The sequence below is a fragment of the Mustela erminea genome, chromosome 18 (assembly GCF_009829155.1).
Source record: "Mustela erminea isolate mMusErm1 chromosome 18, mMusErm1.Pri, whole genome shotgun sequence".
Classification (NCBI taxonomy): Eukaryota; Metazoa; Chordata; class Mammalia; order Carnivora; family Mustelidae; genus Mustela; species Mustela erminea.
The window spans coordinates 45,682,763-45,709,686 of NC_045631.1; the positions used below are offsets into that span (position 1 = coordinate 45,682,763).

Sequence of the window (26,924 nt, forward strand, 5' to 3'; positions counted from 1 at the left end):
TTCATCTTACTATTGGTGTTTTCTTTTTAACTTTTATATTTAATACTTAAAAGCATATTGCTTTATTTTCAGAGTTGACTGATGTCATTAAAGCTATTGATAAAATTAAAGATGAAAATATGGATTTGGAGGATCTGAATACTTGTCTTCAGGATTTTGGAGTTTACCTTTCTAAGCCAGAATTTGAGAAGATCACAGAGTTGACTGAAGCTAATGGTAAGTGATGTATTTTTAGGAAAACTGGGCTTACACATATGAAAGAGGGTTGCTTTGCTATTTTTTCTCCTCAGAATTATGACTTTATTATTTTTATTAGAAAGAAAGGTCACTAAAATTAAACCAATACAGAAAAATACTCAGAAGTACAACAAAACACACAAAATCTGATTATCCAGAAATAACCAGTAATAACCATATTTTCAGACATTTTTTTCCTATAGGCAAACATGAAAACAAAAAGTAGGGTTTCTGATTTTGCTTTCTTACAAGATAGAGGTCAGGACAAAGGGTACTAAATGGGACAAAGGACTCTAGTATGTCAAAGCCTGCAATTCATAATGAAGGTACTAGTTTGACCCTTATAACTAGCTAACTTTGTTATAGTTATAAATAGCCAACTTTGATGAGTTTTAGCCTTATATCTTAGCAGCTACTTTTCTAAAGGGGATGATTGGTAGTCAAGTAGACAAATGGGTGGGGTTTTAGGTAAAATGGTAATAGACATGAATTAATAATATTTACAGCTAGGGGGAGAGTAAATGAGCTTTTATTACAATATATCTTTTACTTTGTGTATATATAAATTTTTCTATCATAAAAAGTAAAAAAAAGTGAAAAAGAAATAGGAGCAAACCTATGAGAAAAAAATGGTAAGACTTAGTTAAAACATTGTATAATACCTAAATAAATGGTGATATATCCCATATTCATGGATTCAGAGACTCTAAATAGTCAGTTCTCCTAAATTATTTATCCAAAGCAATTCTGTTAAAACCTTGACATTTTTTATGACTTAATTCTAATATCTGTATGCATGAACAAAAGCCAAGAATAGCTAAAACACTCTTGAGGGGGGTAAAAAAACATGTATAGGGGTGTGTGAGTAGTGTTGAGTAGTGTGTGAATAGTGTTGGAGGGAACTTTCTCTCCTGGATGTCAAAACTCATGTGAGAATGGCACAGAGATTGAGAAATTGACTGATAGAACAGGATAAGAAACTTACAAATATATCCCCACATGCATATGAAAACATATATAATGAGGTGGCAGATCATGGCGGGGAGAACACCATTTAATAAATGGCGCTGGGATAATTAATCACTCAAATGCAAAAAATGAAATCAGATCCGTATCTATGTATCATACTCAGTAATAATTTCCAGATGTGAAAAATAAAAGTTTTAGAAAAAGAAAATTTTTCTGACTTACAGTTAGGAAAGATTAGTTTTAAGATACAAAATCACTAACTAGAAAAGATTAGTAAGTTTGACTAAACTTAAAGACTTTTCTTTATTAAAAGATAATATAAACAGAATGAAAATACAAGTCACAAATAGAGTGAAGATTACTTGCAATACTTGGAACCTCAAAAGATCACTGTGGAGAATATACTGGGAACCCTTATAAATTGACAACCCAATAGAAAAATGAATAAATTATAAGAACAGCCAATGCAAGATGAAGGAACACAAGTTGCTAATAATCATATGAAAAAACTCTCAACATCACTAGTAATCAGGGAAATGCAAAATTTAGGTCACAGTGAAGTGTCTTTTTATACCCACTAGATTGGCAAAAATTGAGAAATCTGTTCATTTAATGGTTGGTATGTAAGACAAAAGTGGTAAAGGAACTTTGAAAAACATTATGTAATGTTTTGAATGATTTTCACACTTCATGACTTGGAAAATCAACGTTTAGCTATAGATCTCAGAAATCTCTTGCACTGATGTACAAGGAGACATGTTTAAGAATATTCATGGCAGCACTGATCTTAATAGCAAACAAAAAAGAAAAGAAACATCATCAGTGATAGAATGGTTAAAGTTGTGCCCATTGGTACATAAAGAAATACTAATAGTCTGTACATTAGTGAAAACAATATACTATATGGGTGATTCTTGGAAATATAATATTGAATGAAAACAAGTCTCAGATTGCTCTAAGAATCTGATAATTTTTATCAAGTTGTAAACAAAATTAAGGAATATTTTTTTTATCCTGTTTAAACTTACATGTAAAAAAACAAGAGATTGGTAATACTGAAAAATGCAGCAATGCTCTCTCTGTAGAGAGACAGTAGAAAGGAATTGAAAAACACAGAAGCGGGTGTAGTGGTATTAATAATGTTCTTCAAATGGATGGTGGGTTCAGTGGTTCAGCTGAAACATATGTGTATCAAATAGACCTTACCAAAATAAGGGAATCTATTGCTTTAGAAAGTTCTGGGTTCCTGTTAGTGAATATAAATCTTCATTAACTCTAACATTTCCCCAGAATTTTTTCAAATCGCATTTTTTTTAAAGTCCCTAAATATTTGGCTAAGAACACAAAGTGATTTGGTGCTCTTTAAAGTAAATTTTTCGAAGTTAATCTTGGGAATAGGACAATAGGCTGTACCTTATCTTTTATAGATTAGAATGAGAATTTTTTTAAGTGGGATAAGCAAAGGTATAGAATTATCAAAAGCTCATTATATTTATGTAAAACCCTTAAAGTGGCATTAGAAAATTCTTAGAAATTTTTTATCCATTTCAATATTGGGAGATTATATATAATCAAGTAGAGATATTTTCTAAGTATAAAATGACTATTAAAGTGTTTAATAGTTTCAACAGTATACTGGAATAAAGATAGCAGTGTGAAGGGTAGCCTGATATGGAAGAAAACAGAAGTCAAGAGAGTTCCCTTCTAATCTCTGATCTTCTATTTCCTTTTGTGACCTGGGAAAAAAGTCATGATATCATGTATAAGTGTTTTTTCTAAAACATACTAGTTCTTCACCCACATTAGTGAGTTATTGCAAGGCCAAGGCAAGGTAATATAACTTAAAATTAAAAATGTTGTGCACTTGTGACTAGAAGGATTTTGATTAATTTTCCTGGCAATTTTCAGCATTTACTTTTTTCCTGTAAGTTGAATTGCTTTTCCCTCTTATAACCATATATTTTTAGTGATATTAGCTGATGGCTCTAATTATATTATCTCCCTAAATAGAGAATTTACTTTACATAATTCAATATTTGTCTTAGTAATTTAATACTTGAAGATACTGAAAAAAATGTTCTTTTCCCTTTTAGAAACAAAAAAGGCAAATTTTAAGGAATTTGTTGATACAATGTTGACCAATACGGAACGCTTCTCTGAAAAATTATGTATGTAAAACCATCATTTTTTGTGCTTTTAGTAGATCAAATGGTGTGATAGATTTTAGAAGAATATAATTTACAAAAAGACATCCTACGGTTCATCAGGCAAATAAACGCCTGGCTTACTGCTGATATGTTTGGCCTTAATCTTCTCCAGTAATGATCCCTAAATCCAGAATGACTTCTATGTGTAAATTAGTTGAAAATTATCATAATCTCACACTTTTTATAGAGAGTTAGAAATGCATATATAAAATTCATTTTGGGAAGAGTTAAATGTCTTCCCAATTTGGGGAAGTGATGCCATCTAGTGACTACAGTTGAGTACTAATATGCAGATTTTCTACTTAAAGCTGTATTTTTTTTCATCTTCCAATTTATTCAGTAACTTTTCTTGAGCCACTGTTATGTATCAGACTTTACGTTATGTTGTGAGTATGGTAAGCTGAGAAAGACATTCTTTGCCATTCAGAAGCTCACTCTAAAGAAATATAAGGTCATATATGTGTATTTTAAAAATTGGGGTTACGGGCACCTAGATGGCTCAGTCGATTAAACATCTGACTCTTGATCTCAGCTTAGGTCTTGATCTTGGGGTCATGAGTTCAAGACCCACATTGGACTCTATGCTGGGTGCGGAGCCTACTTTAAAAAAATGGGGTTAAAAGTAGCATTATGTTATTTTGTGCTTAAGTAATACTGCATTTTAAGTAAGTTATTTTACCTTATAATATAAATCCATTTAATTTGTTTTCTATACAAGGAAACAATAGATTAATTGAATGAAGAGATTATTTGCATTGTTAATTAATTTTTCCTAGGAATTTCAGTTTCATGGAGATAAAAATTTTATTAGCACATATTCATATCTGTAGTTAAATTTCCTTTCTCGTTCTTAATATTGCACATTTATGTTTACTGCTTTTCCTCTTTTCTTCATTTGATTGCTCATATCTTCATCAGACTGCTTATTGGTTTTGTATACTTCATTGGGACCTTCCATCCATTTCCGCCTCTACTTTCTCCTTTCCCACCAGTCTCTTCCTGTTCTCAATTTTCTTTCTTATTCGGCTTAAAAAATCTCTCTGGTCTGTGTGTCTCAAATACCCTAAATTCTCTTGCCCCTTTGTTATACCCAGCTGACAAAACTCCCAACCCTGCTTTCTCCTTGTGGCTGACAGCATTTCTAGAGAAAATTACACCGCTGAGCAGATTGAATAGAGTTCCACTATAAAGTCTTGATCAACACTGTCTGCTGACCCTGACATTACCTAGGAATTATGAAATTGTTCCTCCCCAATTAGCTTATATTTTTTCACTCTCTGAAGTAACTATTTAAAATCTCCATCTCTCAAACTTCCATTCCTACCCCAGTGTCTACCATTCTTACATTTAGCAGATAACTTTGATTTTATAGGGAAAATAGAAAGCCTGTCTCTATTTTGAGGACATTGAAATATTTCCAAATATATTCTTTTAAACACTTTTAAGTTTTTCTTTTTCATATTTAAGTCTTTAATTCACCTGGAATTGATTTTTAAGTATGGAGTGAAATTGGGATCCAATTTGGTTTTTTTCCATAAGGATAATTAGCTATGACAGTTTTATGTTAATTCTCTTTTTCAAATTTATGTATTATACAAATCATTTGATTTGAAACCCAACATAGCCTTGGGATTTAGGTTATTGTTGGAGATTTATTCCCCCTGTTCATGCCTCAGGCAGAGAACAGCTTCCTTCTTGAATTCCTAAAAAGGTGCTAGTTTTGAGTAGGCATCTCAGTCATAATTCTAGATAGATCACATCTGTACCACATAACAATAATAGTTACTACTAGTACTCATATTTATCGAATGCTTACTATGTGCCAGTACTTTTTATTTATTAAGTCATTAATACTTTTTATTTATTAAGTCATTTGGTTTTCATATCGACTCTATTATTATTTTTTATTTTATGGATGTGAAACCATGGCATGGAGGTTAAAAAAGTCATGTAACTAGTCTGTGGTAGAGTTAAGATTAGAACTCAAGTGAAGCTTATGCTCTTAACTTCTGTATTATACCAGCTGACTGGTATGGCATCAGCTTAGGCACACACATAAATCATATTTCTTCCCCGTTTCTGGTATCTGATGATTTCCCTTTCTGTTGAGCTTAGCATTCAATTGTTTAGGCCCTGAAGTTAGGAATCATTCTTGATCTTTTTTCCCTTATGTCCCTAGTTCCACTACCCTCTTCCCTCATTCAGTTGATTACCAAATATTATTTTTATTGATATTTTGACTTAGTATAGAATATGTTTTGTGTTGGAAATTGAAGGGGAATGTGGCTCTTGTTAGAATATTATATTGCCAGTTCTCTAAAAATACTCATTCAGGTTTTGACTTTGCCACTCCATACTAGCTTTTTTTTTTCTTTTACAAAAGTTAAATCTCATTTTGTTAAATCTAATCGCCAATTTTTTGTTTTCATCTTCTTTACCTCCAGCAGTTTTTTACTTCAAGTATTATTTATGTACAGTGTTGTATTAGTTTCAGGTGTACAGCATAAGGATTCAACAGCTATTCTTGTTTTAATTTAATATGTTTACTCAAAATTTTTCTTGTGTTTTCTGTGACACTGTAATCTTCTAATTTCTCTCCCACCTTACTGGCTCTTTTTTTTTTTTTTAAATTGAGATTTAATTGACATGTAACATTGCATAAATTTAGCCATACAAAGTGCTGATTTGATACACATATATTGTAATATGATCACCACCATAGTGTTAAGTAACACCTTCATCACATTATGTAATTACAATTATCATTTTCTTTTTTGTGGTGAGAACACTAAGATTTAGTTAGAAACTTTCAAGTACATCATACAGTATTGTTAACTATAATCACAATGCTGTGCATTAGATCCCCAGAACTACTTCACCTTCTAATTGTAAATTAGTACCTTTTAACTACATCTTCCCAAATTTTCCACCTGGTAACTACCATTCTACTCTTTTTAAGAAATGTAATTAATTAACTAGTTAATTAATTATTTTTTAGTTCTTTTTAGATGTGAGACCTTACAATATTTGTCTCTCTCTGTCTGCTTCATCTTACTAAGCATAGTGTCCTTAAAGTTCATCCATATTTTCACTAATGTCAAGATTTCCTTCTTTCTTTCTTTCTTTCTTTTTTTTTTTAATTTATTTGACAGACAGAGATCACAAGTAGGCAGAGAGGCAGGCAGAGAGAGAGGAGGAAGCAGGCTCCCCACCGAGCAGAGAGCCTGATGCGGAGCTCGATCACAGGACCCTGAAATCATGACCTGAGCTGAAGGCAGAGGCCTAACCCACTGAGCCACGCAGGCGCCCCAAGATTTCCTTCTTTCTTAATAGCTGAGTAATATTCCATTGTAAAATTGCTGCTCTTTTTTGGTCTTCTTTGCTGGCTGCTTCCTTTCTGGCTTACTTTTAAATGTTAGCATGATCCCCGAATCCATTCTGAGTCCCATTCTCTAAGCCTCTTCCCAAATAATCTTACTACTTTAAATATCTCTGTCCTTTGACTCCCCATTTATCTCATACTTAATAAGTATAAAAAGGAATTCTTGCTCTCCAATAATCTTACTCTTTCCCAAGTCTCTCTTCTCTCAGTTTTTGATGCCACTATCCACCCAGTTGCTCAGTTCTCAAACCTAGGAGTTCTTCATGGACCCAGTCTCTGATTCACCACAAAATAATCTCAACTTTGGGGCACCTGGCAGGTTCAGTTGGTAGAGTGTGTGGCACTTCATCTCTGGGTCGTCAGTTTGAGCTCCACATTGGATGTAGAGATTACTTAAAAATAAAATCTTAGGGGTACCTGGGTGGCTCAGTCATTAGGTGTCTGCCTTCAGCTCAGGTCATGATCCCAGGGAAGCCTCCTTCTCCCTTTCCCACTTCCCTTGCTTGTGTTTCCTCCCTCACTGTGTCTCTCTGTCAAATATATAAATAAAATCTTAAAAAATTAAAATAAATAAAATCTTAAATATTCTCAGCTTCATTCTCAAAACACATCTTTTTGTCTAGTTCTCATTTTCTTCATTACTATTACCCTTGTTGAAGCCACTGTCATCTTTTTCTCTGAACTACTACAGTAGCTTCCTAACTGCCTGATCTTCCAGAGAGTCCATTCTCCATACAGCAGCAAAGTGATCTTCTACACATTTGTAATGAGATAATTTCACCACCACCCACATTAAACCTTCCATTAAATTCTATTGGAATTACAAAACAAAATAAAACTTCCGCCCATGGTCTGCAATGGTAGATTGAAGAGAAAGTAAGATCCAGGGAAGTACTTTGAGGGGAGATGTAGAGCAAAAACAATTTAGTTCGTGTTTTTATCAGTTGGGCTTGTTTATGAACTCAGACTTCTATAAATTTGTATAGTTCAATGCGAACTGCACTTTATAGTGATTACTCAGGGGTGGCATCACTATAAGTTCTTGAAATATTTCAGAATCCTCGAAGATACACTAATTCTGATGTTAAATATTTTATTGTGTTTTAATATTTAAAGATTGGCAGGGGCGCCTGGCTGGCTCAGTCAATAGAACATGGGACTCTTGATCTCGGGGTTGTGAGTTCCAGGCCCACACTGGGTATAGGGATTACGTAAAAACAAAATCTTAAAAAAAAAAAAAGAAAGAAAACTGGCAATCATTTATGCTGTATTTGTTATTACTATTAACCATGAAAACCTTAATTCCTGACTAGTCCCAATAATAGTTTACTATACTAACTTGTTGGACAAGCATGTTGTAAAGCTTGTGTGTTATCTACCCTTCAGTATTGCCTGATACTCTTGAAAACCTCCACAATTTAAGCAAAGAGAAGATGAATGTTTCTCACCTGTGGAACACTCTCTCTGGGATGAATAGTAACTTGAAAATAAAAGAATTCCAAAGTGCACTGAAATTAGCAACAGTTGATGGTAAGTACTTCAAATATTAAAATTAAAAGATATCTAAGAATATGGTTCGATCTTCTATCTTTATTTTTACTTGTATCTTGTATTTGGTTGATATGCCAATATACACATTTAGGAAATACAAAGAAAGCTCAGATTGTTTGTCCTACAGAAAAAATGTTATTATCTAACTTATCATTACTCTGAATTGATCAAATATGCATTGACTAACCCTCAAGTTGTGTAACATGTTACTGGAAAATGGCATATTCCAGTGAACACAGAAGAGATTATTAGGGAATGTTAAAAGATCTGTTCTGGTTTTTTATTAACACTACTTGAGATGTCCATACAGTTTGTTGAAATAGGCTTTTAATTTTTAATTTGGTAGAAAAACACAGCACCTAATGGTGGCTACCACTTCTACTTAGCAAATTAAAAAAAAAAAAAGATTGAAACAAAACAAAAAATAAGTTTGAAAAAGTACTGTAAAACAAAGATTAAAGACCAAAATTTTAAAGATAAGACTATCATTTACTGCTGATGTTCTGTAGGCAGGAGAGAGATAGAACGCAACCACAGGCAAACATTTCCACTCCCGCATCAAGTTACAAATGTATTACTGTACTCTTGTATATGGAATGCTTATGCCAAACTAGCCTAGTAACAGAAGCATGCCTCTGGGGTCTTCGTCAAAGAACTGTCTTTCCCTGTGAGGATTAATTGCCCCTTTTTCTCCATTAAGCTCCTGTTTAAGTGATGCTGGTAATTTTGGACTTTAAGTGTGTTGATTATTTTGTTTATTGAGATATTTGAGATGAGGAGGGTTAATCAAAATAGAAGGATACTTATGACTTGATAGTAGGGATCCACCCTCTCTTTCATTGCAAAGCTTCAGTTTCCCTTGAGAGAGTGAGTGGAAGTTGAAGGCAACATGTACCAGAGAAAGTATTATATAGCATTTATTTTAATCAGACCAATAATGTATCATTTTATGAGCTATAAAAATAACTCAGCTATCTATGAAATTACTTACTGTGATAATAAAGAATAAATATTATATCCTATTCATTATTATATACCTATAAAGCAAAAAGGCAGTGTGTAAAATGTAGAACATTCTACCATCTAAATCCAAATACATGCATAATTTTGAAAACGTTTTGTGCTCCATCTGTCATACCATTTCTTCTCTTAACATTGGAACTTCAGCACAGAGATTTAATTCTTATTTTAATGCAGTGGTGTGCAAAGTTTTGAACCTTGTATTTTTGGCTTTGTATTTATATTTGGTGCTGTTAAAGCAGTAGAATTCTTTTCTTCTAAATGAATTCTTACAGAGTACCTTAGTACATAAATCATAAAAGTTGAGTTTCTCTGATTAAAGTGTGGGAAATGACCAAGTGAACTGCTTAAGTAGCTCAACAGAGACCTAGAAACATGAAGAACTTAAAAATTACTGACCTGGGGCGCCTGGGTGACTCTACTGTTGGACAGTTTGCCTTCGGGTTGGGTCATGGTCCCAAAGTCCTGGGATCGGGCTACATCGGGCTTCCTGCTTGGCGGGAGGCCTGTTTCTCCCTCTCCCATTCCCACTGCTTGTGTTCCTGCTTTCGCTGGCTCTCTCTCTGTCAAATAAATAAAATCTTAAAAAAAAAAATTACTTACCAAGGATATTCTTTTTTGACCATGGTGTGTTAAAAAGGAAAAAAATGGTTTAGGTTCCCTCTACTTAGTGAGATTGAATTATTACTTCTTGGTTATTGATGGTATTCTGTATTGACTCATTAATATTTCAAAGTATATTTGAAGTTTTTAAAAAATATTTTAAAAAATATTTTATTTGTCAGAGAAAGAGAGAGAGATACAGACAGACAGACAAGAAGGGGGAGGGGAAGGCAGAGGGAGAAGCAGGCTCCAGCTGAACAAGGAGCCGGATGCAGAGCTGGATCCTCGGACCATGGGATCATGGTCAACCTCGGGATCATGATCAGAACTGAAGGTGGACACTTTAAGCTACCCAGGTGTCCCTAAAAAATATTTTTACGGTGGTTACAAAAAGGCATTGAAAAATAGAAAAGGCATTTATCATTTAGCAAATTTAGAAATACTTCTTCAATATCTCATTTTATAGCACCTGTATTCTATCCTGTGACCATAGAATAATAATAATTCTAAATCCTTGTGCTAATTTCCCTGCTCCTGACTGGGAAAGCAAAGCCACCTCTGCCTCCTGTGTTTGTCACTTTTGCTTTCTAGTATCTGTGTGTTCTTTGTAAGAAATGAGTGTAAACATGTGTTAGAAATTATAGAACCATCTGGCATTGGAAAAATCTTTAAAGTTAATCTGGTACAGTATTTTTATCTGTAAACATTTGAAAGGTTAAACTAAAATTGAGGTTTGTCTCTTAGTGTTATCTCTAGGGATATGGATTACACAGTTTCTCTTGATTGATGGATATTGAAAACAGCCTTTCTCCTATAATCTTAAGGTTTATTTATTCCATAAAATTGATCTTTTGGATAGTCAATGATGAAGTCCCAGAACCTAAGTCAGGTTCGGTGGGGTGAGGAGGTTCGGAGCCGACGACTAAAGAAAGAATTCTTAAGACGTCATTGGTGCAAAATGGTGGTTTATTAAAGCACGGGGACAGGGCCCGTGGGCAGGCAGAGATGCTGCTGCCCCGGGTTGTGAAGGTGGGCATGTTATATACCCCACGGTTGGGTAGGTGAGGACAAAGGGGTGTTCAGAAGGGCTATTGGGGCAAAGAATACTATCAGGATATTGAAGGCTTAGTTGTTATCGAGTAAAGACAATTGGAAGTCTGGTGGAATGTTCCATTCCTGCTATCCTTGTTAATAAGATTTAGGTTTAGAAGAAATTTAACTTTATTTACTTTTCCTTCTACTTCCACCTCCTTCGGTTTTTATGGAGGGGAGGGTAACATTAGGCTTGAGGAACTGAGTTCTGTGTCTTTGGAAATTGGGCTATTGATAAGGTAACTTCTTTGTTGTAAATCTCAAGGATATTTGCAAACCAAGGGAGACTCCTACCTTGCAGGACTGTGATCTCTGCAAGTTAACTATTTATCGTTTTATGGCGGTCAGGGGTGCCTGAGGAATGCTACACATATGGAGGGGAGCAGATGAAAGGGGGGGGGTGCAAGGCGCCAGCTTTTGCTTTGTCTTCAGCCAGCCTCTTGCTCCCTCATCATTCCCCCCTGAACAATTTTGACCCTTAAATCTTTAAGGTGGTTGAAGGTGGAAGGTCTCATCTTCTGTAACTTCTTCGTGCTGAATAGGGGCGTAGAGCTGTCCCTACCTGCTCGGGTCAATATTGATCAGGGTAGGAACGTATATGGGAGTTACGAAAGGTAGAGGCAGCTGAATCCAGCGCTGACAGTGAAGAGGCGTCCTCGCGCGCAACAAGGATCGTCTGTCGTGGTGAAGTCATTGTAGCAATGGAGTCTCGGCACCAAGTAGAGAAACATGGAACAAAGCAACATATTAAGGTTAATAAGACGATAAGAATGAGAAGCCCGAAAAGGAGATTTGGCCATAGTCCTCCTTCAAACCAGGAACTTAACCATTCACTGAGAGAGAGAGAAGGATCTTGTAGGGCCTTAATTTGAGTATTCATATCTTTTATTAGTCCTGTGACATTTTTGTGATAGTCTGGGATATACACACAACATTCTGTTTTGATAATTGCGCATGTGCCACCCTGGGCTGCTGTCAGGACATCTAAGGCCATCCTATTTTGTAGGACTGCCCTGCGTATCTGTGACACTTCAGTATTAAGTAGGGAGATGCCATTTAGTGAATCATTGAGTGCCTTTGTAGTATATTTATTAAGGGCTTCTACATGCCACATGACATCCTCTAGTCCCGCAGATGGAACAAAAATGGATGCTAAGTGATCATACCATTTAAAAACATGATCGTGTCCATCTTTGTTTCAAGTTGGGGAGATTAGCTGGGGTTGCAATGGTTTTAGTAATGCGCCCATGAATCCAGGCAAATCCTAAAGTACAGCGACCTATCCACCCTGGAGGAAGCCAGGGCCACAGGTTGGTTCCACATATCCAGTGGGTTCCATTTGGAGCTGGCCATCTGATGCCAGGTCGCCTTGCCCAGTCAGTAGCAAACCAGTCAGTAGCCTGGAGTACTATTACTTGGGAACACATTTCTAGTGATAGCCATCCCAGATATCGTGTGTTCTTTGCCCAAGTATCCCTCGTATGATTTCTTTGTTCCTAGCATAAAACTGCATTTTGAGTGAGCTGTCCAATGGGTGTGGGTATGAAACACAAATATGCATCCTAGATTTGATATACACCATCCTTAGTATAGCGATAAGGAGGGTTTCGTAACTTAGGCCCATATTTGATTGGGGAGTTATGGCTTGATAGCAATCCCCTTTCCTTCCAAATAGCTCCATGGGCATGTAGTACCAGGAAAGCATATTTGGAGTCAGTATAAATGTTAATTCTTAGGCTCTGGCAATTGCAAAGTGCTAGTGAGCACTATAGCATACCTAGCTGTTCTTATTTTTTCTATGAAAACTATTGTCATCAGAAAACCAACTGTCAGTCGTATTTTTAACAGGGGCATCTTAAATCTGGACAAATAGAGTAATAAGCAAGATCAATAACTTCTTTTGCTCTATAGAGAAAGAAGTACAGGTCAGGTTCAGGCATACAGGTAACTAGGTTTAAAGTTTGACAAATTTTAAGTATTATTTCTGGCATATCTGTTAGTGTAGCCCAGTATTTAATTAGTTGGCCTCCATCATCCATTTGTGGCCTTTGGCTTTTAAGACAAATCTGGACCTGATGTGACAGTCATTACAGTCAAGGACTGTCCCATAGTGAGCTTTGAGGCTCTTTTATAGGAGGGCTGTTCCATAGTAAGCTTTGAGGCTCCTTTTATGAGGGCTGTTCTATGCTTAGCTAAAGCATCTGTTTGCAATTGCACCTCAACAGAGGTGGCCTCTAGGATAAATATGACTAAGGGATGAAACCAATAAGAAGACCTTTGAGTGGTCCAACCTTAACAATATCCTGATTACAGAGGATCATTGTCAAGTGGGAGAAAACTTGTCAAGAGATAAGGGGAGTCCCCCATGAATCATCCAATCGACTCATAAAGAAAGTGGGGTCATCCATTATCTCCACAAGTCCATCGTTAATCCTATGGAGTGAGACAGGTTGGCTTTTAGGCAATTTCATTATTCCAGTTGTTTAATCATGTGCCGTGGGGTCTGCTAATATCCCCACAAAACAGTAAGATCGACTAAAGAAGCTATTGTGTAATTTCTCTGAAGTTTACCTCAAATTGTTTAGCTTAGGTAAACATTTAAAGACAATCAAATCTAGAATTTAACATCCATAAAGGTGTGTTACTAAAACAATTTTTTTTTTCTCTAAAATAACCCTCATTTACAGAGATAGCCAAATCAGGACTAATTCACTTGTGAAACAAGTCCAGTTTTAACAAACTCTGCCCATTATTTACATAAGCTCAGCAAGAACAGTGAGTGTGATCAATAGATCTTTTAGAATCTGCTTTGCTGGAACTTTGTATAAGGAATCTCTAGGTTGAACTTTTAGTAGCCTCTCCGGGCCAGAAGCCAAGCCCTGTACTTGCCATCAGGCATGCCTGCAATACCTTTGGGCGAATTCCTCTTCCTGAGACCGCACCTACCAAGGAGTGACATTCTTTACTCACCTGGTGAGGCTGCTGGGAACTCTGTAAGCAAGGTATCAGGCCAACAGTCCCAAGGGGCTTTATGGCTCCAGGTTTCATAAAGTCAACCTTAGTTCCTTTAAACTGTCTGCTCATATCTGAGTCTTTTCAAATATGACATCCCAGTCAAAGCCTTGGTAAAATAACCAGTGTTTCCAATTACAAGGAAAACAGATTCTTATTGAACTTATGCAAATGACTGATTGCCATGGAAGAAAGAATACTTACTAAGACCTTTTGGTTTCAGAGGGTTCAGGTAGAGAGAAAAGCTTGAATGCTTTGAGCACTTTCACATCTCTGTAAGTTACAGATAACTTAAGAAAAAGTATCCCTAGTCTGGAAGAGCAAACATTAGAGAGAACCAGCAATGTTTAAAGTAAGACAAAACATTAAGAGACACAACACTATAATCTTTTAGGTCATTTAGTCCCATGTTACTAATTCTGGTGAATGCGGCTTTAGTCAGTTTTGGAAATTCTTACCCATTTCAGTTTAGGATTTTCAAGTATATCAAATATCTGTATTTGTACTGAAAGTCCTTTATAGGAATATCCTTGAAGATAAAACTCATTTTACAAGAGAATTAAAACAATTATAAATGACAAAAACTCAGAATGGATATGGTTAGAGCTAAAGAGACACAGGAGTTTACAATTTAGCTGCAAGGAAATCAGGTTATTTCTGTGATACATAACATTTCCATAATTACAGTATCAAGCGATGATCTCTCAAAACGTTAAAACTTTAGGAAGTGCGTAGAATCTCTAGAATAGTTATAGTATTTTCCCAAATGTAACCCAAGGTTTATCACTAGTTCAGTAGTACTTCATGAGCAACTTCACATACCAAGGAAAAGCCTGAGTTAAAGAGATTTACGATTTAAATCTTGTCAACATTTGCTAAAATCTTAGAAAGTTTTAAAGCACATGCCTAAATATAATTAGGGATGTTAAACACCTGGTAAAACTGATCATAGAAACTGGTTTTTCTGGGCAGGCAAAGAGAAAACCATTTACATTTTCTTAACAGCAGATCAATTGATCTAAGAAAACATTGTCCTTTTGAACAGAGACAATTTCAGTCTTGTACCAATGTACCTTTAAAACCCATTCATTTCAATCTTAGTTCATTCTTGACCATAGCTAAAATTCCTTTTCTGAAGATTTCCCTTCACAAACCTTCTACAACTTTCCTTTGCATTCAGGTTTTGTCCCAAGCCATTTCCTTCCAAACAACCATCTCATTTAGGACAAAATTACCTTCCTTTACCTTCAACAAAATGTATTCCCATTCCTTCAATCTTTCTTACATATCTCCTACTTTCCTACATACAGAGTTTCCCTTTATTTCCATCAGTCTTAGTTACACTAAGCAGAACTTTGTATTCTTAGAAACACCTTAATCTCTAATGAAGACTAATTATTAACCAATTGTGAACTGTTACAACAGAATTCTTCAGGTGGCAATTTATGAATCAGTTAAGTGGAAAACAAGTTTACCAACAGATTTAGATTCTCTTAGTTTCTTTGCAGTAAGAAGTCAAAAGCACAAACCTACATCCAGTAATTAACGACCTAGCATTTTATCCTGCTTGGTTAAGACCTAGATGTCCACAATTCAATTCCATTTGTCATCCAAGCAAAACTTTAAAACTATCAGGTTACCAAAGACTTTGAAAGCTACTTCAGCAATTACCCATTAAAACTTTGAGACAGACAATTAACCATCAGTTTAGTTATTTCTTTGCTAACAAATTTTAACAAGTAACACAAGCTTATCTGACCTTCAGTAAATTCGAAGTTTCACATTTACTGCTGATAACTTTAAAGACAGGTCTTATCTTAATTAAACCAACAAACTTAACTTAGTTCCAACTCTGATTTATGTTCCACCTGGACCCACTCCGCTTTGAATGTTTACCTGAGACATGCGTGGGAAGATCTGGAGTGGGGAGTGTTAGGTCCAGGGGCTGCTCTTCTTGCTCCTTGACAGTGGAAAGAGAAGGAGCTGTGGTGCATGATCTAGAGGCTAGTCATGCAGGCTGCACGCACCTTGGTGCAGAAACAGAAGGGGAAAACAGGAAACAAAGTGCTGCCAGGAGGCAGAGAAAAGATTCCCGGTTTTAGAGCTCATAAGCCCCAACAGAGGAGCAGACACCATGCTTTCCCACCAGCAAGGGGGGAGGGGTTAGGCAGTCCAAGTCAGGCCAGAGAACACAGGGAAACTTCCCCGAAACGAAGAGAGTTTCGGCAGCTGCTTGGGAATATTCCTTATAGTCTCTGTCTCGAGTTAGACCCACCCCAGTTGGCTCCAGTTATAGCCATTAACACGGATGTGAGTGAGGGAGAAGCTCCCACATCTATTAGGAGAAACAGAGAGAAATAAAGCCAGAGTCCCCTTTGCTAGGGATGGCCCAGCAACCTGGGTTTACTAGAAGAAGGCTTATTTACGTAATTTCCATCCAATATGTCAGGAGAAAGTTTACAACTGACTCATTTGGGCAAACACATTCCATAAAAGCCCCTTAGTCTGGGGTCCTGGTGCAGAGCAATGAAGGCCTAGGTATGAGCAATGCAGGCACCCTAGGTCCATTTGCCCTGTTTCCTGCAGAGATCTAACTGATAGATCCCACTGAGGCCATGCAGTGTTACAGGAGCTCAGTTCTTTCCTAAGTTTTGCAATCCAAATCATTTCCAGTGGGTTAAAAGGGACCCCAAGGTAGAGTCCTTGGGAACTGAAGCAGCCTACTGAGGCTATGCTTCCAGAAAAGTAAAGAAGGTCCATTACCAAATCCCCCGACTCCTGGGTGGCGTCCCACACAGGGTATGTCAGAGGTTTTAGGTGTCAAAAGCGACCTGAGGCGTCCCTCAAGATACGCTATTGATCACCATCCTGCCTTCCCCAGAAGGCATTCCTGCCGTAAGAGGCTCTGGAGGGGTGCCGGCGTCCCTCCACTTCCCCATCGCATCCTAGGCTACAGATGGGTGCCTGGTGAATGGACTAGGAAATTGTGCCATGCCAAGCCATTGTCTATCCTGAAGACTGCATACTGTTTTGCCATATTAACCCACAAAAACGCTAGAGAAGTTTTGGCAAGGGAAATTACTCAATTTCATAGCTTTAGGCGGTTTGCAGAAGACACTGACGAGAAACAGTAAAGACTGAAATCCATCATGGTCTATGCGACATTCCAACACATGTGGTCCTTACAGCCAACTTCCCTAGGAAACGGTCCCCGGTTGCGTTTCAATTCAATCGGGTACTGGTTTCGGCCGGCTCCCAGTGGAGGTCTCGCGGCCAGAAGTGGCTAGACCAGGGATGTGGAGGGGATCACATTAGATCAATCAGGAGGAAACCTCACACGGGAGTCTTAAGATTGGCAGCTGTCCTGGTGACTTAGGTGGCTGTCCCGTGCCCAAGAGAGACAACTTTCTATAAGAACAGGAATAGAGTGAGGCCATCAAGTTTCTGGGTCTTATTGCCATTCCGGCCAGGGTACTAGCTTACAGCCAAAAGCCAGACGCTCTCCTCCCCGTAGAGTAGCCACGGGCTAGAGGATTACAGCCTGAGCAATTGACATGCAAGTGTTCCAATAAGACCATACTCCTTGAAAAAGCCCTGGAATGAGAGTACAGGAAAAGGAGAGAAAGTACTCACCAATTTTGCACCGAAGCTCAGAGTCCAAATGTGAACTCACACACCTCCTGGCTGGCTCGCCAAAAATGATGAAGTCCCAGAACCTAAGTCAGGTTCGGTGGGGTGAGGAGGTTCGGAGCCGACGACTAAAGAAAGAATTCTTAAGACGTCATTGGTGCAAAATGGTGGTTTATTAAAGCACGGGGACAGGGCCCGTGGGCAGGCAGAGATGCGGCCGCCCCGGGTTGTGAAGGTGGGCATGTTATATACCCCACGGTTGGGTAGGTGAGGACAAAGGGGTGTTCAGAAGGGCTATTGGGGCAAAGAATACTATCAGGATATTGAAGGCTTAGTTGTTATCGAGTAAAGACAATTGGAAGTCTGGTGGAATGTTCCATTCCTGCTATCAAGCATCCTTGTTAATAAGATTTAGGTTTAGAAGAAATTTAACTTTATTTACTTTTCCTTCTACTTCCACCTCCTTCGGTTTTTATGGAGGGGAGGGTAACATTAGGCTTGAGGAACTGAGTTCTGTGTCTTTGGAGATTGGGCTATTGATAAGGTAACTTCTTTGTTGTAAATCTCAAGGATATTTGCAAACCAAGGGAGACTCCTACCTTGCAGGACTGTGATCTCTGCAAGTTAACTATTTATCGTTTTATGGCGGTCAGGGGTGCCTGAGGAATGCTACACGTATGGAGGGGAGCGGATGAAAGGGGGGGGGTGCAAGGCGCCAGCTTTTGCTTTGTTCTCAGCCAGCCTCTTGCTCCCTCATCAGTCAACAATATGAAAAGGAAATACGAGTACATCAAATGATTTACATTTTTAGAGATTGCTGCATTGGATCTTGAATTTTGCTTAGTAAGGCTGATCTACTAAAAATGTTTGAACGTAATAATATAAAAATGTTTTTCTTTCAGAAGGTGATGAAGTGCAAATAGAAGAATTTGGAAAAGTGGTAAAGGATATGCGTGATGCCTCCAGGTTAAAAGGTAAGTACTAGATTATTTGTGACTGTTAAATTTACTTTTATTGAATGGATGTCTTTTTGTTTTGTTTTTTAGTGTTTCTAGTTCTGCTAATTTCTGGTTAACATGTTGGCATTGATCTGTTTTAAAGCAGGTGAAACTTGGTTTTGATTAAAAGTTGACAGCTTCCTTGATGAAAGAAAAAAGGCTTTTTCTGGAATAGGGTCTGTGTAAAGCTATTTTAAATTCCTTTTTTGGATAAAAAAAATCCTTTTTTTGTATTTGGGCTTTATATAAAGTCAGTTACTGGCTTTAGATTTTTTCAGATATGAATATTTTCTGTATCATTTTAAGCCTCAGACAGGATTCTACCTACTGTATAGGCTTCTATATTATTCAATAAAATTTCTCAGGAATCTTCTATTGCTTCCTTTAGTAGACATTCCTTATGTTCCTTTTCTTGTTTTTTATTAAAACACAAGAGAGACCATGTACATTTTGGTAGCAAGGGTAATTTCTACTACTTGATTTCTATTTTTGCTTAAAAATTAAAACAGAACTAAAACCAGTGAAGATTATACTTGTGGAGTTTGTGTACTTTTTTGTTTAGAAAACATTTAGACTTAATGTCATTTATTTGAATAACCACTTAATGATGATTAATGATTATGAATTAATTATAAAAACTTAATGTAATTTATTTGAATAACCACTCATGATTATTTGGTCAAGAAACATTATCAGGAAAAGAATAAAACACAGGTATATATGTTGGAACACGATCTGGATCCCTGCCAATGTGACTGGGGTCCTGTGAGATCCTGTGAGAAAACTCCAGGAGATGGAGGGCAAGAGTCTCCCTGGCTGACACCTGGTATAAACAGGGGAGGATCCTGGGAGTGCTTTCACGTCCTCCTTGAGATGGATCTGATTAAGTGTGGAGAATCCTTAACTTGCTCTTGTTATTTAAAGCTAAGAGATAATGGCTGTTGTTGTTGTTGTTGTCATTGGCTTGTGGCACTTGATTACCTACACGTAGCCCACGTCCTGCATGTAGCTCACATCTCACACGCAGTTCATGTCCTGCACGTAAATCTATATCCTGTTTGTAACTGGATCTTGTGAAAAGTATAAAAGAAATGATTGTAAGAAATAAAGTTACCTACTGATCATCCCTCGGTAGTCTCATTATTTTGGCTCCAATCACCAGGATCCCCACCTCGCGAAGGTGACCATATATTTAGGGAAACAGATACAGAGAAATTTCTGTGTATAAAGAAGTAGACAAATCTCAGATTTTCAATAACCACTCTGACCTGCATAGGAAATTTCTGACATTATTGTTTCTCTTTTAGGTTAAGAAAAGTGTTTAATAAGTCTCTGTTGACATAAATATGTTACCTAGGTTACATAACATAATTAGTGTCAACATAGTACAGTTAGCTGAGCTCCAGGAAACAATGCATAGAGGTAGAAAAGAACACAGGCCATGGGGTATGATATTTGGTGGTTTGTGGTTTTTTTGACTTACCAGCTAGGTAATCTTTGTAGACCATTCTGATTTCCTCATCTTTAAAACAAGGGAGCTAATGAAATCCTGTTTGTCATAGAGTTGTCAGGTTCAAGAGCAAAAACACATGTAAAGCATATGTATAACCCAATTATTAGGCATATATTATATACTTGTTAAATGGTAATTAATTTTGAAATCAGATAGCAGAGCTCAGAAGGAGACTCGTATTCAGGACAGTGAATGAGGAGGAAGGAAAAATTTTTGAAATTAAGCCATTGGAAAAGAAGAACAGATATAGTTTAAGTACCTGAATCTGGGAAATGGTCACAATCGTTAGAGGAATGGCACTGGAATCTGTCAGCTAGTGCAGTATAAGGCCAATAACTACAAGGAAGAGTTAGGAAGCACCCCCTAGAATACAAGTGTTAACGTAGCAGGCCTGAAGCTGCCCTCTTTAGAAAAACCTGCTTGCAAGGTTGACTGGCTGGCCCATGAGAACTTGGCTTTCAGAATGTTCACTTCAATAATAATGGATAAGGTTAGTTCACTGTGCCTGGACTATTTGTTGGCGAACTTGGAGGGACCTTGAAAATGGGCATATTGTGAATACAGTTCTATGCTTTCCTTCAACATACCGCATAATTATAAAGGATTACGGTGAGGTGTCTGATCTTTTACTTTAAGATTTTAGTGGTGGGGCAGCCAATTCTAGGTAATGATGAAGATTAAGTATAGCCTTTGGTTTGGATGATTTTGGAAGGTAAGTGAAGACTTTTTGAACTTAAGAGGTCAAGGTCATCCTTATTATCATCAGATGACAAGAGGAAATGGGGTTGAGGGAGGATTATGAACAAGGTGCCAAGATCCTCAGAGATGGTGAAAGTGTGCTCAGACAGTAGTAGATGATGGTGTCAGAAGGGTGGTGTAGGTGAATGACAGGCCTGAACCTCAGACAAAGGGCTAAGGTTTGACTGAAGGTGGACCTAAAGTAGCCTGACATCAGCAGCAGAAATTTAGGGGTGCTTCTCTGCTTCCTGGCCTTATGGGGAGCTTGGGACGATGAGCAGCCCCCACCCAAGATGGTTGTGCAAGGAAACTATATTTTAAAGGAAACCAAGTACTAGTGAAAACGAAGAAACAGAACTGATGCAGATTTTTAGGTGCCGGCAAAGCTCAGATTGCCATTTTCAGTCGCCTCCCCATGATGTTAGGACAGAAAGTGAGGCAGGTTCAAAGGTGCTAAGGAGCTGTGATTACTATTTATAGCTAGTTCCTGATGGCTTTAGTAATAGTAATAGTAGTAGTAGTAGTTATTTTATTGCTATTAATATGACATTAATTAAGTACTTGCCATATATCTAGAATTGTTTTGTTTTTCATACATCATCATATTCAATTTCCACATTAACCCTGTGAGGTAGATAGTATTACTATCTTATTTTAGATATAAGACTACTGAGTTTTATAGAGGGGTTAAGTAGTAATAATTTGATCAAGGTCACACATTTCCAGGTGACAGATCCTGGAGCCAGGATATGAATGCAAGTCTATCTAACTTAACACTGCCTCCTTTGAAAGGGTTGGAAATGAAACAATTCCAGAAGCCAGGGTACAACTGCATCGTGATAGAATTGGGGGGAAAAAACCAAACTAATGAGTCCTTGTGATACTTGTGTTTCATATTTTGCATTTCTCATGATTCTGAAATTCATTTCACCTCATTCAGAATGAGTTAATTTTGTTGGCTACCATTACAGCTTCATGGTAAAATAACTACTTCATGTGATTGCAGTGAAATATTCAACTATATGAATCATTTTGGTTGTGCCAATTTTATGTTAGCGCCAAAGAAACATGATGGACCAAATGTATTGTGTTGCTGGACTTAGAATTCCCTGAGGCCTGGGTTCTTCACTGAGATTTCTTATTCTTCAATTCAGGATGTGATAATAAATCTCAGACTGCCACTGACAAAAGTCTTTAGTGATAGCTACCATTGTTTTTTAAATCAGAGGTTAGTTCATTTACCAAATAACTTTTTTCTATTTCTAGAGTTACAGAACATTGTTTTAGCCCTTGATGCGCTTGAAGGTGACATGATACCTGGGAAGAACTTGGAGAGCTTTCTAGGAAATATTGGGATTAAGTCACCTGAAGAGGAGGTAGAGAAAATTCTTAAATCAGATTTTGTTTCTGGTAAGCATTTAAATATTACTATCAGTTTTGTTTGTTTGTTTGTTTGTTTTAGATAGGAGACCCTGTAATGAAAGTGTGCAAGGTCTTTGTTTAGGTAAATGGCGTCCCTTTGTTGAGCAAATATCTGTAGGTATTTGCTTGTATTACTGTAAAGGTCTTGAAAGGGAGCCTTTCTTCTTTCACATTCCTCTTTTGCAGTTAGAATACTTTTTAACAGCAGGTCAAAAATTTATGGGAAGTGGGCTTGAAAATTCCAGTTCTTTGAATAGAAAACCTAGCTTTGCCACTTTGCACCAAGTGAAGTTATTGGACTTATAACTTTCTTGGTATTTTAGTTCCCTTACAGGTAGAATCAGAACTAGTGTATCTACAGCCTTGTAAGGTTAATTGCAAAGCATAATAGGTGAAAATGAATCCAAAGTATCTTGTATGCTGATTTTTATTTTTATACTAGCTTTTTAATATAACCTTGTCCAGGGATTCTTGTTTATCACCTCTTTCTTTCTTCCAGATGAAAACATGGTGAATGTTAAAGATTGTATGAAGGCTTTGAAGGACAACCAGAAATTTTCCAATTTTATTGGTAAGAGCTTTATGGTAAAACTGCTGAATGGCTACAACACAGGACTCGTTTAAAGGTCACTCGTTTAAAGGTCACTCGTTTAAAGGTCAAACACTATATTTGGTGCTTAAATCTTCTTTGTAGTAGTATCTGTGCCAAATGTTTCTTTTATTAATATTTGAGCATTTGTACTTATGGCAAACCTTACTACAATTTTTTTCATTTAAGAATTTTTACTTGAGGGGCACCTGGGTGGCTCAGTCTGTTAAGCATCAACTCTTGATTTGGTTCAGGTCATAATCTCAGGGCCCCTGAGATTCCCCCCAACATGGGATCAAGCACATGCATGCTCTCTTTCTCTGAATAAATAAATAAAATCTTTTTTAAAAAAAGAATTTTTACTTCAGTGGAAAGGATTGGGAAAATCATGAGGTTGTAATGTTTTCCAATAACTGAATAAAAAAACTTTGTTATATAATAATGGCAATTTAAAAACTGTTATAAAAAATATAGTGACCAGAAAGGTAAGAAATATAAAGCACTAAGGCTCTTGTAATGTCACCCTCTGAAAATATCCCTGTTGAAGTTTAGTAAGTATTCTTTTAGGCTTTTTTACTTGCATCTGTGAGTATTTGTGTGTTCTTAAATTGTTATTTAAAAATTAAATTACTGTGTTATATTCCACAACTTGCTTTTTAAAAGAAATTAATAGTGTATCTTAGATATTATTCCATGTTCCATTATATCATATAAACTACCTCATTCTTTTTAAGGACTGCATAATATTCCATTATGGGGATGTACTATAATTTTATCCACAACACTCTTCTTTTTTTAAAGATTATTTATTTATTTATTTGACACAGAGAGAGAGAGATCACAAGTAGGCAGAGAGGTGGGCAGAGGGGGAGAGGGAACCAGGCTCCCTGCTGAGCAGAGAGCCGATGCGGGGCTGAATCCCAGGACCCTGAGATCATGACCTGAGCTGAAGGCAGAGGCTTAACCCACTGAGCCACCCAGGCGCCCCATACACTCTTGATGATATTTAGGTTAGTGCCAACTTTTAGCCATTCAAACATTTTGATGAGCATCCTTGAATGTATATATGTGCACAAAGTTTTCCTGGTGGATAAATTCGTCAGCAGTCACAGTGCTAGACTGAAACATACGCAGATATAAGATGTTAATAGCTATTGCTTAATTATCCTGCCAAAGGGTTGTAAAAATTCACTTTTATCAATAATGGGTATTAGTTATTAAAAATTTTGCCAGTAAAAATTTTTATTATTATTTTAATATACACTTCTTTAGTGACTAGTGAGGTAAAACACATTTTTCATGATTGTCAAGTGTGCTTTGATTATATTTTAATTAGATTGTCTTTCTCATATGAATATGAATTTGTAAATAGCTCTTTATGTATTAGGGACATTAATGTTCTGTCCTATCTATTGAAGTTTTTTCCTAGTTTATTATTCATCTTTGATTTTGATGGGTTGCTTTTTGCTATCTTTGGTGTTATTTTGTCGGTGTTGGTAGTTTTAATTCTAGGAAATATATTTTATTCGGGTGTTTTATTGGAATACAGCCCTATGCAGTGATAATTCTTTTGATTTTTTTGAATCTGGTTATTTTCTCATTCTTAAATTTGCATATATATAACCTTAACTTTTTCTATGTTTAGTAACAAAACATTTTAATTAGCTGTCTTTTTAAAGCACTATCTCTTAGATTTATCTTTAGTATTTCAGTTTATAGTTAAAAAATTAATTTCTGCTTTTGTCTTAAGTCCTTTCTGTTGTTCTCTTATGCCCATTTTATAGCTTTTCTAAGTTATTTAAATTATTAATTTACCCTTTTTACTTACTGGACATTAAATGTTTAAGCCTATCATTTTCATTTTAGTAAAACTTTGTATCTAACAGTCTTTGTTTATCATCGTTGTTATTGTCTAAATATTTGCAGTCATGTTTTGATTTTCCCCTTAATGTAAGAGTTGTTTAAGAGAAAATTAAAAATTTTAAAGCAATTTGAATTTCATTATTGCCCTATCTTTGTTGTTTATTTTTAGTTTTATTTTATTGTGGTCAGAGAATGCAGTCTGTAGTTAGAGGTCTTGATAGCTCATTAGATTTGGAGTTTCTTCAATTATTATATATTTATTTAAAAACTACATTAATGGCTTCCAGCGACAGGCTAATGGCAACACACACTCATCCTACTATTTGTCTTGGAAATCCTTATGACCTTTTGAAGCAGCCCATTCCATAATTTTGGACAGCTGTGGAATTAGTCAACTATTCCACATATTTTGTGGAAATCCTGCCTTATAATTCCATTCCCAAACCATATTTAACATTTGGACTCTTCCTCCTATCAGTGGCCCTCCAGTGATATGAAGAGAACTCTTATATTTTCTTTGTTTCATATCGAATCATCTTTTCTCTAGACTCACATTTCCCTTCAGCCCTTGCTCACGTGGCCTATTTTTGAAACGTTTTACCAATAACTAATGACTAAATCATGGAACAACAGAAAGAGTTAAATACTACTTCTACATAAACTGGCTAATTTAAAGTAATTTATTATACATTTCTCTTAATGAATCCCAAGAGATGATTTTTTGGATATATACTTTAGAAATGAAGGGTTTAAAAAAAAAAGATTTTATCTATTTATTTGAGAGAGAGAGCCAGTGTGGGGAGGAGCAGAGGGAGAGAGAATCCCAAGCAGACTCCATGATGAGTTTGGAGCCCAACATGGGGCTCTGTCCCAAGACCTTGAGATCATGACCTGAGCTGAAATCAAAAGTCAGATGCCCAGTTGACTGAGCCACCCAGGTGCCCCTGAAGTTTTGTTTTGCTTTTTAATTAAGGGAGGTCAGGCATGGATTTCTTAATCTAGATGTTTTATGTTAATGTGCTATGCATAATAGGCTTTGCTGATCCTCTAAATTGGGTGAAATGAGGTGACAAGATTAAAAGGTGGAGGGAAGGAAAGTGGAAAAGGAAAGATTGGGGTATGAGAGCAGTTGTGAAGAATGGAGGGTGTTTTTTACTGAAATTGTGAGCTCATTATTGATAACTAGAGAAACTCTGGTGTACTTTTTTCTTCATACAGGAATAGCCCACCCAGAACCCAGAGTTTTAACAAGAATAAAGATGAGGGGCTATAGAAAACTATAGTGGAGAATGGATTGCTCTATTTATTTAAATGCCACATATGCATAGTGGCTGCCATTTTGGATAGTGCAAACCTCAGAGAGTCCATCAATTTTACTGTTATGTTCCAAAGACTTAGATCCATGGGCTGAAGTACATGTTGAATGTATATTTTCTGTGTTTGTAGCATTGAATGATACCATCAATACATTGGACTCTATGGAAGAAAGTGATCAGTCTGATAAGGACAAATATGCAGATGTACCTGGAAATATCAGTGGAATTTATTTCACTGATAATAGTCTTCAAAAAATACTGGATGAGTCCATTGTTGAGGGTGAGTTGATTGAACAACTTGTAATAAAAATTTCTTCTAAAATTTCATCCAAGGATTTTTAAATATTTTACCAAAATACTAGTTAAATGTTATTAGTTCCTAATGATATTTAGTTAATATTATAATATTTAGTTCCTAAATAATACCATAAATGTATTGAAATGTGATTTACTGCAGACCAAATTTAGGGATATACCTTATATTCTATATCCACAGATATGTCCGTTTAGTTATTACAGTATCAAATTCCTGGATGATCTCTTGGACTAGATTGTAAAGTTGGTTTCAAGTATTTATATATGTTGTTGTATGGGTTTGAAATATTTCTTTCTAGGGTAATTTCATTTCAAAGTTAATCCCTTTCCTTCTATGAATTTTAGAGAGGTCTTAATTGTTTTCTAGCTTTTTTTTTTTAAAGATGAAAGGCCCTTTGAAAAGCACAAGTTATTGTTGAACAATTAAAACATTTTTCTATGGGGCGCCTGGGTGGCTCAGTGGGTTA

The 26,924-nt window shown here is 36.4% G+C and overlaps 1 protein-coding gene across 2 annotated transcripts in view; it reads left to right on the forward strand.

Moving 5' to 3' along the window:
- The window catches only part of EFCAB13 (EF-hand calcium binding domain 13), a 242,789-nt gene that overhangs the window by 69,661 nt on the left and 146,204 nt on the right, over positions 1–26,924 (forward strand). For both annotated transcript variants that reach the window (XM_032320157.1, XM_032320158.1), the window contains exons 14-20: positions 73–216; positions 3,300–3,374; positions 8,182–8,325; positions 18,606–18,677; positions 22,219–22,362; positions 22,874–22,945; positions 26,273–26,422. In XM_032320157.1, the coding sequence (XP_032176048.1) occupies positions 73–216; positions 3,300–3,374; positions 8,182–8,325; positions 18,606–18,677; positions 22,219–22,362; positions 22,874–22,945; positions 26,273–26,422 (801 nt within the window). The remainder of the gene's footprint in view (positions 1–72; positions 217–3,299; positions 3,375–8,181; positions 8,326–18,605; positions 18,678–22,218; positions 22,363–22,873; positions 22,946–26,272; positions 26,423–26,924) is intronic.